The following is a 15,055-nucleotide window of genomic DNA, read 5'->3' as shown; positions in this document are numbered from 1 at the left end:
TACTGCTTCCACAGGGATTAAAGAGCAAGTAGCAGCCGGGTAATGCTAATCAAATACACTTAGTTGATCATAAGCCACCTCTGTAAAAACAAAAGTTTTGAAAGTTTGGAGGTATTTTTTAGTGTGTGAACACAATGCCAAGGAAGACAGACAATCCCATCATTCTATAATGAAAAAGATTATTCACAATGTCCTGTGGATAGATGAAACCAAAGTCCAGATGTATCGTCATAATGCACAGTGTCACATTTGATGCATAACAAACACAATATATTAGAATGAGGTGAGGTTAACCTGAGCATTTTCGTTCAATTTTTGCTACATAAATCATGAAATTGTGTAATATACCATGAGTTGTTGTTCATCTGAGACTTTATTTAATACATTTTAGAAAATGGTAAGAAGAGAGTATTTATTATCTCATGATATACAAAAAGCTTGAAACTGAAAGACATTGAACTGATTCACATTACTGCAAGTTTGTCTTTGCTTTGTCAGACAAACATCTTTTATTTAGCTGAAAACTGTCTTATCTTATCTTTCTATAGACCTATTTTAGTTCATTTATTTAGTTTCAGCTGAAAACTTTCTAAATGTATATAATGAAAAGAGCTTTTCATGTTTAATGTGTTTGAATTAAACAACACTAAAGAAATACTAGCACCAATGACTAGCGGTGCTACTCATTGGTGTTGTTTCATGTGTTTATGTAGGAAATATAGTTGATATTTCCACTGTGGTAATATAGTGAATGAGAAAGCAAAGCAAGGCCAATCAGACTGATCTAAAATTGTTCCCTCCCACATTGCACGTCTATTTTAAAGCTGGTCATATCATCATATGCTCCAATGTAAATGTGTTTTAATAAGAAAATGATGGTCCTATTTTATTTACTGCTGTCAGCCAGAATGGGGGGTAAGTATGTATCAAAGACGTGTTGCAGTTATAATTAAAGTACCATGCATATGTTCTCACAGTAATTTAGCACGTGGCAGACAACAGTTTATCTTTCTTGTTTGTAATAGTATTTGTTTACAAGTATCATAACTTTTTTTGTTTGTTTGTTTTTCCAGGTTGCTCAAATGATCACAATTTTGTGACAAAGACTGTTGATGTTGGACAAAATGTGACACTTTCGTGTATTCGCCAGTCAACACTTTTGCACCAGGAAACATTATTTTGGATCAGACTTGTTTCTGGAAACCAGTTTGAATTCTTGGGAGGAACATTCACCTTTGATTATGACGATGTTAACAATACGTCTCATATTACAGTAAAACAAGAACCTGGAACCTTTATTATGCAAATCAGTAAAACTAAACTAAGTGATACTGGTTTTTACTACTGCATAAAAGTCAGACAGCTTGCTATGACCTTTTTGGAGGGAACATTTCTGACAATCAAAGGTAAAAAAAAAAGTCTATGTGCTTATGAGTCTAATTTTAAAATGTTCAGTTCAATGGCATCTCAATAAAGTTCATTTATTTATTTATGTTAATCTTTTTCAAAAGGACCAGAACCTGATGTCATACAAATGCGATCTTCTGATCGTATTCATTCAGGAGCCCAAGAGACTCTGCGGTGTTCAGTCCTCTCTAAGTATGAGAAGAAAACGTGTCCAGAAAATCCCAGTGTGTACTGGTTCAGAGCTGGATCAGACAAATCCCATTCCATTTATGTTCATGGAAACAGTGGTGATGAATGTGGGAGTCCTGAAGCTCCCTCACAACGTAAATGTGTCTACAGCTTCTCAAGGAACGTCAGCTCCTCTGATCCTGGGCCTTACTACTGTGCTGTGGCCATATGTGGACAGATCATTTTTGGAAATGAATCAAAACTGGACATTAAAGGTAAATTTTACACTTCTGCACAACATACCCATGTGATCAATAAAATATATTTGTTTTAATTGATAATGTTGCCAAAATAATGGTTGTTTTAATTTTACAGCACCCAACATGTGGGATTTGCAGACAGCCAACACAACTCTCTTTCTGTTATGTGCTGCTTTGGTTACAAGTCTGATAGTTATAGGTTTCCTCATTTATACTCTCAAGGAGAAAGCTTGTGATTGTTGGAATGGTAACAGATGTTTTTCCTTACATCACTCGATCATTATTGTTTTAATTTTACAGGTTTACATTATAATCTAAATTAGCCTATCATATCATTATCTCTCTTTGTTCGACTAATAGAAGGTGGAAGATCCAGTAGTGGTCAACAGAGAAGTTGGCAGGTAAAGTGTATATCTAAGACTTGAAAAGGTTTCATACTTCTCTCGTGGCATTTGTAATTACCATCTAAAGTCTAAGATTTTCTCTCTCTCTCTCTCCCTATATATATATATATATATATATGTCTCATATTTTCCTCAGAGAGCTAAGGATTTGGTGACCTATTCTGTGGCAGTCTTCACCATGTGGAAAGCTGAGCAAAGGCATGACAGAACGGCAGCAGACTGACTCATATCAGTGCTTGACCAGATATTTTACACATTGTACATTTACCAACTAGAACTTTAATTTTCTCATAAATTGTGGGAAAGCTAGCATTTAGCTATCACCTCTGCTTCTATTTTACTAGTGTAATATTGTATATTTACGGAGCCCCGCAGGGGACATGGGAGAAAAAAAAATTAAGACGGACTTTTGCGAGATCTCGCAAAACAAACTCGGGATCTCGCAAAAGTTTTGCCCGCATTCTTCGGAGGCCGCCAGCTCGAAGCCGACCGGGAGGTCGAGGCACGATGTGCCGGGAAAGCGGTGTTCCTCCCGGTTGTAGTAGGTCTCGACCTCCCGTTAGCTTCGAGATGGTGGGTGTCGGATCTCCGAAAACGTCAGAGCACTTTTGCAAATATGTGATGTCTTGTAAACCGAGCAGATATCTGACGTTTACACAACTACATTCACGCCTCAAAATATCTTAAAAGTTTATTTTGTGACCCAGAAAGAGTAATATTACAACTAAGTAGCTGCCGCCATTGTTGGAATTCAGAGTTTGTTTTGCGAGATCTCGCAAAAGTCCGTCTTAAGTTTTTTTTCTCCCATGTCCCCTGCAGGGCTCCATATATATTAGACACTATGTAATATTTTAAAATCATGCCATACTCTGCGTGTTATTATAATTTTAAGGGGTAATTCATTCTTGCATTGGTTTTGAAGTTCATTCTTTCTGTTTTGAGGAGCTTTTGAAAGAGTATGTATGTTTAAGCTTTATTTGCCTTTGTCTGATATGTATGTTTAACAGTATTGATCTTCACTGTAAAACATTTTCACTAAATGATAACAATCCCCATTGGTGTCTTTTTTCCTTAAAATTAGAATACATCACAAAAACAATGATCTAATAAAGTTAACTATATTACAGATTTGCTTTCAGATAAAAAAACAAGGCCTTCTTCTTTCATTTTTACATGCAACATTCTTTAAGCACTCTGAGTGCTCAGGTAGAGTAGAAAAGCGCAGTAGAAGAAGCAGTCCATTTAAGAACCAGTCCATATTTCTCTGATTGTATTTTTTTCATTTGTTTCTATCATGTTTAAGCTAACTGCAGATTTTTAATGTTTGCTTACAGCAAAAAACAATACATTACTTTGAGATGCTTAAATAGAAATACTAGGTTATGACTTACTTGAACCCTACAAAGATAAATAGTCTGTTACAAAAACAGTTGAATTATGACCAAAATTAACTTTCAAATAATTAAATGTATCCTAACCATCAAGGTTTGTTGGGAAAATGAGACACTTGGGTGAATAACAAATATGCTATATAGAAGTGGGTTATAAGTGAAATGAAAGGGATTTTGCCACACTATTTGAGAGACCAGTATTTTTGAATATTGCTCTGTCTATCACTTTAATCCACTTTGCAATATATCATCCAGTGTTGGAGTAGGCAGGGCTAATAGTAGCCACTGCGCAAAAAGATTCCTGTTGCAGACATGAGAACTTTGCCTTCGAATTTGCGGCTAATTTATACAAGGGTTTATTTACATAAAATTAAACTAACAACTTTTCCAAAGGTTAAACAGTGACAGAGTCAGAAAGAAAAGTCAGAAAATATCTGTCTCTCAGGTGAAAACCGTGAGATCACTTACCTTTTTAGGCAGACTTTTCTTAGTTCTTACACTTCATTATCTTTGAAAATAGCATTTGGGAACTGTACACATGGCAGCAGAAAATTGCACAAAGGGGATAGATGGTGATTTCAAACAGTGTGACAAGGACAAAGCATCAGTATGTGTGACACTGTGCAGCATGAGTCTTTATGTGTGATGGAAAAATGCACTCCTGGACACACCTATTGTGGCATGACCAACCACAGAGGTGGTTTGAGACATTGGTAGGTGTTGATATGAGGCCGAAAGTCACAGTTCTGAAACTGTAAAGGGGTGAGTTTAAACATGGTCTTTTATTCAGTGTAATTCAAGGTGCTTTACATTGTAAGTTAAAGGCTCCACTACATTAAAAGAAAACATTCAATGCCCTAGGAGCAACCGGCTGGCGACAGTGGGAATGACAAATTCTCTTTTAACAGGAAGAGACCTCTGTCAGAACCAATCTCAGGTCAAAGCCATTATCCAGTCTGACTTGTATAAACTTTTGAGTAAAATTTTAAGCCTAATCTTAGAATTATAGAGAATGTCTGTGTCCTGAATCCAAAATGGTCGTAATGGAGTGTGTATAGGTGAGACAAACCAAATCCTAAGGATGCAGAAACGTAGGCTCAAATAATAAAAAGCCTGTCAATAGTTTTCTGCCTGATGAAAAGTCCCTGAATAAGAAAGCAATTCATATGAAATCTAAATAAGGCATGGGGTCAAATCCTTTTATAGCATTTAACTGCTCAGACAATCATAAAAATAATGCTAATGCTAATGCTAATTGCGAGTTGCTTTTTTAAAATAGATAAAACAGTGATAACAGCTATCTGATGTTAAAGAGAGAAAAGAGAATCCCCTTTGTATTTACACCCTTGTTTGAAAGCCCAACCAGTCCTTTTGTTTCCGTGAGTAAAAACCAAGCAAACAAAAAGCAATAAAACCTGTACAGCTGCTACCTATTTCCACATCACAACATTATGATACCTTTTAATTCTGAGCAAGCATAATGTGGTTTAGAGGTTACTCAGGGGATGATGACAACTATGGGGCGCCGTTTGTAAACTGAAACATGCCGAAATTAACAGCAACATTTTTCCACATTTAGCTCTAAATCTTACAAAAACATGTTTTTTCGAGTCATTTTTTACAACATTTAGTAAAATATTTGTAACTTTTCATATTTAAAACAGGATTTTAAATGTTAAATCTAAATGCTAAATGTTAAATCTAAATGTTAAATGTTAAATCTAAATGCTAAATGTTAAATGTAAATATTATATTTAAATGTAAATGTTAAATGTTAAATGTAAATATTATATTTAAATGTAAATGTTAAATGTTAAATGTAAATATTATATATAAATGTAAATGTTAAATGTTGAATCTAAATGTTATATATAAATCTAAATGTTAAATGTTAAATCTAAATATTATATATAAATCCAAATGTTAAATGTTAAATCTAAATGTTATATATAAATCTAAATGTTAAATGTTAAATCTAAATGTTATATATAAATCTAAATGTTAAATGTTAAATCTAAATGTTATATATAAATCTAAATGTTAAATGTTAAATCTAAATGTTACGGGAAACTAAATATTTAGCTAATATGCAAATTTATTGTACGGGTCAACGGAAATACCAAAATAAAAGCTTCAAGAAAACCTCCCGCGCTAAAGTGTGCCGGTCGTGGTCAGGTTCTGTGTTTGCGCTCCTCTTACGGTCACTTTTGACTGCCATGAGCTGCTTCGACTATTCCCTACCAGCATGTCCAGCGATTTAGCTGAAAACATTGGAAGAGCCGTTTTGTCGGCCATCCAACGATTCAGCGGTAGTGCACCCGCGACTTCACAAACGCCGCAGCACTTGGTAAGTTTATTGTATAGCATTTTGGACGGGTTGATAGCAGTGTTAGCAAAACTAGCAAAGCTAAATTACTTAGCTAGTCCTCAATTATTTCATTTGGTAGGCAGCAGACAGAGATCGAGCATCATACAACTCTATTTATTTATTTGGTAGGTAGGTAACAGTCGTTCTTGATGTAAATGTTTCCTTAGGAATCCAGCAATGCACCTGGACCAAGTAGACCTGCCGTCTCCACTGGGATACCATACTGCTCGGTAGGCCTTCTTACACATATCATTTAATTTATTTATCATGAAATTTCCCCTTGTGGGACTAATAAAGGTATGTTATCTTATCTTAGCTGACTGGTTTTGATATACAGTCAGGTTCATAAGTAGTTGGATACAGACACATTTTCTAATGTTGCTTCTGTACATTGCCAGAATGAATTAAAAATGAAACTACTCCAATGCAGTTGAAGTGCAGACTTTAAGTTTTAATTCAGTGGGTTGGACTAAATGAATGCATAAAAATGTGAGGGGGAAAAATTAATTTGTAAACACAATCCTATTATTTCAGAGGCTCTAAAGTAATTAGACAAATTAAATAACTGAAAATAAAATGATAATTTCTATTACTTTATTCAAAACCCTTTGTTGGCAATGACAGCCTGAAGTCTTGAAGTCATGGACACCGCCAGATGCTGGCATTCCTCCTTACTAAGGCTCTGCCAGGCCTTTACTGCATTGGCTTTCAGTTGCTGTTTGTTTGTGGGCCTTTCTGTCCTAAATTTAGTCTTCAACAACTGAAATGTATGCTCAATTGGGTTAAAATCCAGTGACTGACTTGGCCATTCAAGAATATTCTATTTCTTTACTTTATTAAAGTCATGGGGTGCTTGGACTGTATGTTTTGGGTCATCTTCCATCTTTATTATTAAATGCTGCCCAATCAATGTGACTACTTTTAGCTGGACTTAAGCAGACAAGTATGTCTCTGAACACATTCAGCTGCTTCAGTCCTGTGTCACATATTCAGTAAACACTACCAGTGCCACTGGCAGCCATGCACGCCCAAACCATCACACTGCCTCTGCCATGTTTTACAGATGATGTGGTATGCTTTGGATCATGAGTCGTTCCACCCTTCTCCATACTTTTTTTCTTGCCATCATTCTGGTAGAGGTTGATCTTGGTTTTATCTGTCCAAAGAATGTTTTTCCAAAATTTATCTGGCTTTTACTAGATGGTTTTTTTTTTGTTTGTTTTTTTGTTAAGTCCATTCTAGCCTTTCTATTCTTGAGGCTTATGAGTGGCTTGCACCTTGCAGTGAACCCTCTGTATTAGGGCTGTTCGATATGACAATATGAAAACATCTATCATTTCATATTATACGCTATCATTTGTTCTTGTCACGGCTGCCGAGGCGAGCCGTGTGGAGTTAGAAGAAGGACCCAAGATGCAGGCAGTGGATGAGATGCCGGTGAGTTTATTTACACAGTGGTGAGAAGGCAAAACAGGCAAGAGGGAAGACAAAACTAAAGACCTGAACTGGGAAAGCTAAATGACAAACCTGAGATGAAACAAAAAAGGGAAGAGAGGCAGAGAGACGAGCAGGACACCGAGGACCACAGACTGACACCGAGGAACACAGACGAACCGGCAACAGGCAGGAGAACACACAGGGCTTAAATACACACACCAGTAATCAGGGGATGAGAGACAGGAGGGCAACACAGCTGGGAGGAATCTGGGCTGACGGGACAGGGGAAACGTAAACTGATCACACTCACATACGACACGGACCTTCACAATAAAACAGGAAACTCAGATACATGGAACCAGACAAGACATTGAACTAAACAGACAGATTCACAAACAGATGGGGAGACACCATAGACAGACAGATACAGACGCAGACTCAGAGGCAGATCGAAAATAACACAGAACTTAAACAATCATCATCTAGAAAATGATAACAAACTAAAAGCGCTGGGTCACCGACCCAGGACCATGACAGTTCTGTGGTGTCGCAAAATAAATTTTACGTCAATATTTTTCATCGTTTTGATGGTCACTGTAGTGGCTGTATTAATTTCTTAATTTTCTTTTTTCTGTTATGTTTTCTTTGACCGCATGTTGTCTGTTCACAGTAAAATTTTCAAAATGCGAACACTACGTCTCAAATCAATTCCAGGCCTTTTATCTGCTTAATTGATAATGACATCATCATTTTAATATGGATACCCTAAATTAAAGCTGAGTCTGCACATCATGTCCATGCTATAATTTTGATTGGAAAATATTTCAGTAAACGGGCAACAAAATACAACTTGTTAGGGTCCAAATACACACTGACCTAATTGCAGGCCTTTGCTACTCTAATTGAGTGCTCAAAGCACTTTATACAACAGATCTCATTTACCCATTCACATGCACAGATTAATACAAGCACTTTTTCTGTCCAACATTCTCACACAGTCATACTCGGATAAACTCATTGGGAGCTCTAGATTAGAGCACCTGGGAACTGAATCACCAACTTGACCAACAATCACCAAATGCTAATCTACAAGATACAAAAGGTTCAGTTTTCTGTGTAATGGGTAGACAATAGTAAGATGGTCTGAGTCTACAGTTTGTTTGTTTGTTTTTAATGAACAGATAACAGAAACCTTACGGATGTATTGTAATGCATAGGTGTCTATCTGTATCTGTGTTTGAATTCATTTCAGGTTCCTCTTCCATCAGTTCCTCAAGCTCATGCTACGCGCTCACATTTTGTGAGAAAAAACAAGACCTGCAAACACTATACAAAAGATGTTGTGTGCTTGCCCTTGTCTTCAGCATCAACGTTTCTCATACCGAGAGGAGATTCACGAGCAAAACTAGCACAAGATGGCCTTATTGGGAAGATCTCCTTTACACCTGACTGGTCTGAAGCACAACTTAGAGAAGAAATAGCAGCAATCTTCAGAAGAACATTTGCACTGTCAACTGGCCAGACATTCCCTTTTGAGTATTTGAGTACAATTAGAGGATGTAAACGACTAATGAAACCAAATGTTTCTAGCAGTTTTCTTTGGGGTGGCCAAGAAGTTGGCTCGATTTGTTCCACCACCTGCCTCTATATAATGGCAGGGATACAAAAACCTGCACAGGTAAACATTTTATATTGCAGTGCAGAAATATTTATTGTCTAAAAAGTGAGTCTGTTCCCTTAACATAATTTTATTAATTGTATTAATTAATATTGCAGTTTCAGCAGGTGTAAACAGTTTTTAGTGCAGCCATGTGCCTCTGTGTTACCAGTGATTTGGTGCAACTGTATTTGATTTTATGTAGAACATGCTTTCTTTTCCCTCAGGAGGAACCAGAAGAGCTGTCTGACAGTGACTTTGAAAGTCCAGTCTGCCGGAGAAGACGAGGTATGTGACGTGAATGAAAACCTAGTGAGGTTCTAAGCTCGATGACCAGTTAGATTTTGTTACTGCAGTGCGTAATAATTCCTGGGGGGTTTGTTTGATGAGAGCATCGTTAATTTGTCCGATTGGGGCGATCGTGGCTCAAGAGTTGGGAGTTTGCCTTGTAATCGGAAGGTTGCCGGTTCGAGCCCCGGCTCGGACAGTCTCGGTCGTTGTGTCCTTGGGCAAGCCACTTCACCTACCGCCTACTGGTGTTGGCCAGAAGGGCCAATGGCGCGATATGGCAGCCTCGCCTCTGTCAGTCTGCCCCAGGGCAGCTGTGGCTACAACTGTAGCTTGCCTTCACCAGTGTGTGAATGGGTGGATGACTGGGTGTGTAAAGCGCTTTGGGGTCCTTAGGGGGGACTAGTAAAAGCCCTATACAAATACAGGCCATTTACCATTTTAATGTTTACGAATTATCACAGGTGATTACAGCCAAGGAGGAATATGTGCCCAACTTTCACTTAAACTAATATAAGGATATATAAAGGCTGTTAACATTATGAAGCAAGTCATGCTGACCTTCTTTCCTTTGTTCAGTGCATCATGCGTTGTCTACAACACCAGGTGAAAGTGAGGCCAAGCATCAGGAAACAGAGAGCTGCATTCAAGAGAGTGAAAATGAGGGACAGCAGATGTTTCCATATAATGTGGCAGAATTTGTGTAAGCTGTTGTCTAGGGGTTAAAGAAATCCTTCATTTTAGATGTTGTTTAGGATATTGTTTTGATGCAAGTTTCCAATTTGCATGTTTGGGTTTTTTTTGCTGAATGACTGCAACTTTAGGATTTACATTTAATATATATTTTTTTTTTAATGATGTAGTGTGAGAAATTCTTCAAGGCTGACATGTTTTATGATTTCTAATATCTCTTATCTACTTAGCCCTATTTTTCTGGAGGAAGATGAAGCTCTTGAAGAGGCAATTCAGCGTAGCCTCCTAGAAGAGTCTGATAGACAGAGTGAAGTTCATATTTCAAGGTAAGATTTGAAAGTAACCTTTGATAATTGAATATCTTATTTGCATCTTTACTTGCATCATTTTTTTGCAGTTACACAATTACAAAGGTAATTGCTCATTTCTGACTAATTTAATATGGACTATCACAACATAATTATATGTTGTAACTCTGTGCACTTGAGTCAAATGTACAACAAATTTCCATTTTTCCCCAAGATCTGTTTGTCATTGTCCCTTTTTTATATAGGTCTTTTAAGAAGCTCAGCAAAGAAGAAATTGAAGGTCTTCTTAGAGCTCATAGTGAGAAAGTCATTACACCAGGAACAAGACAACTCCATATCAGTCGAGCCAATGTGTGGTCGACTGCTTTGCGTCAGTTCAAGAGACCCAAGTTTGCAGAAAGCTGTGAGATGCTTTATGTCACATTTGCAAGCGATGAACATGAAACAGAGGAAGATGCTGCTGACCTTGGGGGGCCAAGGCGGGAGTTTTTCCGTTTACTGGTGAAGGCCATCTTTCAGGACAGTGGTGCTTTTGAAGGTAATAGGATTTCACAGTCAAACTAACTAACTTACTTACTCAAGGCCTAAAGGCTTGTTGACGACACTCGTTTTTATAATGTTACAAACGCAACAACCACCTGATCTGAACATTGTTTGACAGAACATTAACAAGTTAATAAATGACTACAGATAATAAATCTGTTATGTTCTGTGTGTCTGAAACAGTAAAAAAAAAAAAAGTAATACATTTTTGTCTGTCAATCTCAAGATATCAGTTTGGGGTCTGTACAGAATATACTTTTTTGTGTGTTATTTTTCAGCTACACCAAATGGATGCACACTGAAATTTAACATCCTACACTTGCAAAATGGAGTATATCGAACCATTGGCAGGATGTTGTCCACGATAATAGTGCAAGGTGGAGAAGCACCTGCCTTTCTCTCTCCACATGTAGTAGACTACATTGTGTCAGGAGTAGGGATGGGTATCGTTTAGGTTTTATCCGATACCGGTGCCAAATCGGTACTTTTGAAACGGTGCCGGTGCTCAAACGGTGCTCAAACCGGTGCTTAAAGAATGGAGAGCACAAAATTGGTCCAAAAACTTCTCATGTTCAGCTGTTTTTTTGTAAAAAGATAACAATGTTAGCCTTTTCTGCAGCTATGGGGCATATATGGTATCACTCTTGGCTGGAAGCAGTGCTTAAACAATGGAAAAAACACAAACTTTGTCCAAAAACCTCTCATGTTTAGCTGTTTTCCACTTTTTCTTTGGTCATTTTAGCCTTTTTGGCCAGGGTGAAGGGAGTATCTGCCATCAAACAAGAAGACAGCCGCATGTAGCTATGATGATGTTTGCTAGTTCACCTTACATGCATTAATGTAATAACGTGGTTAGCCTACTCAACGTAAATTACACAATAACAACATTAAGCTACTCACGCAGAGAAGAACGGCTGCTGCTGCCATCAAATACGGCGCATTTCTCGGCTTTTAAAAAAACGCTATGCGTCGCCAGGTGTTTCATGAGATTCGAGGTGTTACCTCCTTTGACAGTATCACAGTATCAGCTTAAAGCACTTGTTGCTGCTGAGTTTGCATATTTTGCTGTGAAGTACAGCCAGACTTTTGACCGCTTCGCCTTGGACATTTTTAATCTGTAGCTCTGCGCTAACAGAACGTACGTACCTGGCCCGCCTACTATCCTCGGAAACGTAAAACGATTGGCTAAAAGTGTATCACAGCTCAGGAAAAAAAAAGCACCGAAATAAAGCACCGAAATGTGCGCTGCTTTTCGGTCTGGTTACTACCGTTTATGTCAGAACACCGGTACCCATCCCTAGTCAGGAGACATTCTTCAAGTACACCTAACACCGGATGATATAGGTGACCCTGAGTTAAGAGAGAATCTGAAAAAGGTGAATTGCAATATTATAACAAGAATATTGTAATATTTCCTATATTCACAAGTCTTCTGGTCTTCTTTTATAATATATAATAAATACGCTTTTGGTTATTAGAGGCAATTCCATGTATTATATTTTCAATTTGTTTCCTTTTTGTTAAAAAAAAAAATATTGGTGAAATACAGCCAAATAAACCAAAACAAAAACGTTTCGAGTCCAATTAAAATGAACCATCTGCAGTATTTGTGTACACTGGTAAAAAACAAACATTTAAAGTGTTTTTCTTAAATATTTAGGTTGTAAATGCAACAACTCAACATGATTTGGAGGAAGCAGTCAGCTGCTGCGACTCATGGCGATATCAAGTTGAAGGTCTTCCACTCACAGTCACCATGGCCAATAAAGATCTGTTCGTGAAAAATGCAGCTCTATACCTTGCAGTTCTGCAACGGCAAAGCTGTTTCGATCAACTAACTGATGGCTTGTCCTACTATGGAGTGAGATTTATTTTTTTTCTGTATCAATTGGTCATTATTTTATAATCATTTAGAGTGAGCTACTTTTTGTATTGAAAACTGGAATTTAACCATTATTTAAACTTTTCTGTCTAGATTTTATCACTCCTGAGAGAGAACCCCAGTTTGCGTGTTCTGCTTGACCTATCGGGGGAGGACAAAGATCTGACAGCCAGTTTAATTGCTGGGGTTCTCAGGCCAAGCTATTCTGTCCTTGGGAGCAACAGAAGAGTTAGAGAGGAGCTGATGGTGGTCAAATTTCGGGAATTTCTCCAGTGTGTCGAAAGTAAGCAGAAATTCACATATAATGTAGTGTGGCCATGAAACAATTCAGGACACTAAAGTAAAACTTTGTCTTTTTATGTCACATGCACACACAAAACAGGAATAAAGATGTATGATAGCTTACAACTGACAAGCAAGGCAAAGACAGAACCTCTGTATTTTTTATAAAAACATTAGCCATCATTTAGTTGTTAGCTCAAGCTTTAACTATTTTAGTGTCCCCAGGTTAACGGTGGTTTTTCTTTGTTTTTAGATGAAGAGCTGAGAGACTCACTTGGAGAAAGGACTCTTACCAAGGATGAAGAGGCATTTGTGAAGGCTTTGAGGCCTGGTCACATCTTGGCTTTTGCCACCGGGAGCAGCAAGGTTCCAGCCATAGGTTTTCAACCAGCTCCTAAAATAACATTCATTCACGATGAAAGCAAACATCTCCCGATTGCACACACATGTGCAAATGAGCTTCAGCTTTTTGTGAATGAAACAACAATGGCTGATGATGATGCTTTTCATTACTGCTTCTTAGTAGCACTCATGAATGGAGCTTTATTCAGCACCATCTAAACATGTTCCAAAAAAGTGAAATTAAAATGGTGGGTTTGTTAACTCTAATCCTGTTCATTAATTGTAGTTTCAAGTAACTTTGCTTCATACAAGATAGTTGAAATAAATTCTGACTGCATTTAATGTTGAAATGTAACAATTTTCAAAGCTTCAATAGATTTATAAAAATGCTAACTCTGTATTTTCAACGACAAATCAATAAAGTCACTGGTGTAATACAATAATTTTATTAAGCTTTTCTTTTTTAAACAAGGACACTTCAAAACAGTTTATGCACAGAGTATACTAAACATGCTTTGTAGAACAAGCCAGGATTACTTAGACATCTAACAACAACATTTATTAAGACTATTGCAACTTTACAATGATTAAAACAATACTGTAGATAATCTTGTGAATTGATTTAAAGACTGACTGTTCCGTGTTGATAATTTTCACTGTTATACTGTATTACAGTGTGAATTTGATCTTTACTGCAATCTGAATAACTGGTTTTACCCATAAACTAAAAGTGGTTGTAGCCTTCTGAATAGCCTATGAGTCACTGTCAGTCATTAACTCTGAGTCCTTATGTGGCAGGAGGCATCACTGCTAGAGGGGAGGGGCTTCTGCAGTAGTACAAAAACTGCATTTGCTGTACAGCATTTAAGAATGCTAAGTGTCATCACTCTTTAGAACATCACTGGTATCCTGTGGTTGAGGTCACACATTTACAAGTTTGTTAAAAATATACTGCTGTGTTCGTTGAAACAATGTTTTACCATTATTGTTGTCTTCTTCAAAAGGGTGAATGCTTGTATATAGCTCTTGTAAATCGCTGTCATTTAATGGGACAAACCTACTTTCAGAGTTTGACAAGGAGGGTATGGAGACCTCTGCTGTAGAAAGTTCTGGGTTGTGACGATGAGACACATGAGTTCCGCAGGCAAAAAGCTGGATGGGAGTTCTATTACCTTCAGTGGAAACAGAGTGATTGTTATATCCAGCTTTGAATTCCTTCAAAGTGCGGTTGATTCGTGGTAGAAACACATAATGAAGGCAAAATAGGTCTGTTGCATTTTCTAAGTCTAGGATACCAAGTGATTCCAATTCATAAAATATAGGTGCATAAATGCGGCTACAGTTGTTGTTTAAGTCTCGGTTGAAACGCTCAATCCTCTGGTTGTGCACAGAACTTCCCATTAAGACAGAGCTTTCACCCCTGCTTGCTCGCATGTCCTCCCAAATCTGAGCATTCTCTCCTCCGTGATCAGTCCTGATATGCAGGGGTCTGCCAAATTGTCCAACAGCTGGAGTAAAGAGGGCTTTCACAGTCTCAGCTCGATTATTGCTGGAGCACTGAAGAAACATCAACATCCTGCTGTATCCATCTATTGCACCATGAACAACAAACTTCCAGCGAATCA

General features: G+C 37.6%; 2 protein-coding genes across 2 annotated transcripts; both read left to right on the top strand.

The window, feature by feature from the left end:
- The first annotated feature begins 872 nt into the window (after window positions 1-872).
- On the top strand, window positions 873-3,075 carry LOC113009500 (uncharacterized). Its single transcript, XM_026147816.1, has 5 exons — window positions 873-915; window positions 1,074-1,406; window positions 1,512-1,850; window positions 1,951-2,082; window positions 3,059-3,075. Exons 1-5 carry the CDS (start codon window positions 873-875, stop codon window positions 3,073-3,075), a joined length of 864 nt encoding a protein of 287 aa, XP_026003601.1.
- A 2,887-nt stretch (window positions 3,076-5,962) lies between these two features.
- Window positions 5,963-13,775, top strand: LOC113009493 (G2/M phase-specific E3 ubiquitin-protein ligase-like). Its single transcript, XM_026147807.1, has 12 exons — window positions 5,963-5,977; window positions 6,166-6,228; window positions 8,688-9,113; window positions 9,320-9,380; window positions 9,960-10,083; window positions 10,304-10,399; window positions 10,627-10,919; window positions 11,203-11,355; window positions 12,230-12,300; window positions 12,585-12,785; window positions 12,900-13,089; window positions 13,342-13,775. Exons 3-12 carry the CDS (start codon window positions 9,006-9,008, stop codon window positions 13,647-13,649), a joined length of 1,605 nt encoding a protein of 534 aa, XP_026003592.1. The 5' UTR covers window positions 5,963-5,977; window positions 6,166-6,228; window positions 8,688-9,005; the 3' UTR covers window positions 13,650-13,775.
- The last annotated feature ends 1,280 nt before the right edge of the window (window positions 13,776-15,055 follow it).

The sequence above is a fragment of the Astatotilapia calliptera genome, chromosome 2 (genome assembly GCF_900246225.1).
Source record: "Astatotilapia calliptera chromosome 2, fAstCal1.2, whole genome shotgun sequence".
NCBI lineage: Eukaryota > Metazoa > Chordata > Actinopteri > Cichliformes > Cichlidae > Astatotilapia > Astatotilapia calliptera.
The sequence above is the reverse complement of the archived record's forward strand: the minus strand, read 5'-3'. Positions and strand labels throughout refer to the sequence as shown.

Bases quoted from the DNA above. Each gene is read 5' to 3' on its own strand.
- LOC113009500 (XM_026147816.1), top strand. From the start codon at position 873: ATGATGGTCCTATTTTATTTACTGCTGTCAGCCAGAATGGGGG. The intron at 916-1,073 runs GTAAGTATGTAT...TTGTTTTTCCAG, and splicing joins GCTGTCAGCCAGAATGGGGG to GTTGCTCAAATGATCACAAT. The intron at 1,851-1,950 runs GTAAATTTTACA...TTAATTTTACAG, and splicing joins ATCAAAACTGGACATTAAAG to CACCCAACATGTGGGATTTG.
- LOC113009493 (XM_026147807.1), top strand. From the start codon at position 9,006: ATGAAACCAAATGTTTCTAGCAGTTTTCTTTGGGGTGGCCAAGAAGTT. The intron at 10,084-10,303 runs GTAAGCTGTTGT...TTATCTACTTAG, and splicing joins TATAATGTGGCAGAATTTGT to CCCTATTTTTCTGGAGGAAG. The intron at 12,786-12,899 runs GTGAGATTTATT...TTTTCTGTCTAG, and splicing joins ATGGCTTGTCCTACTATGGA to ATTTTATCACTCCTGAGAGA.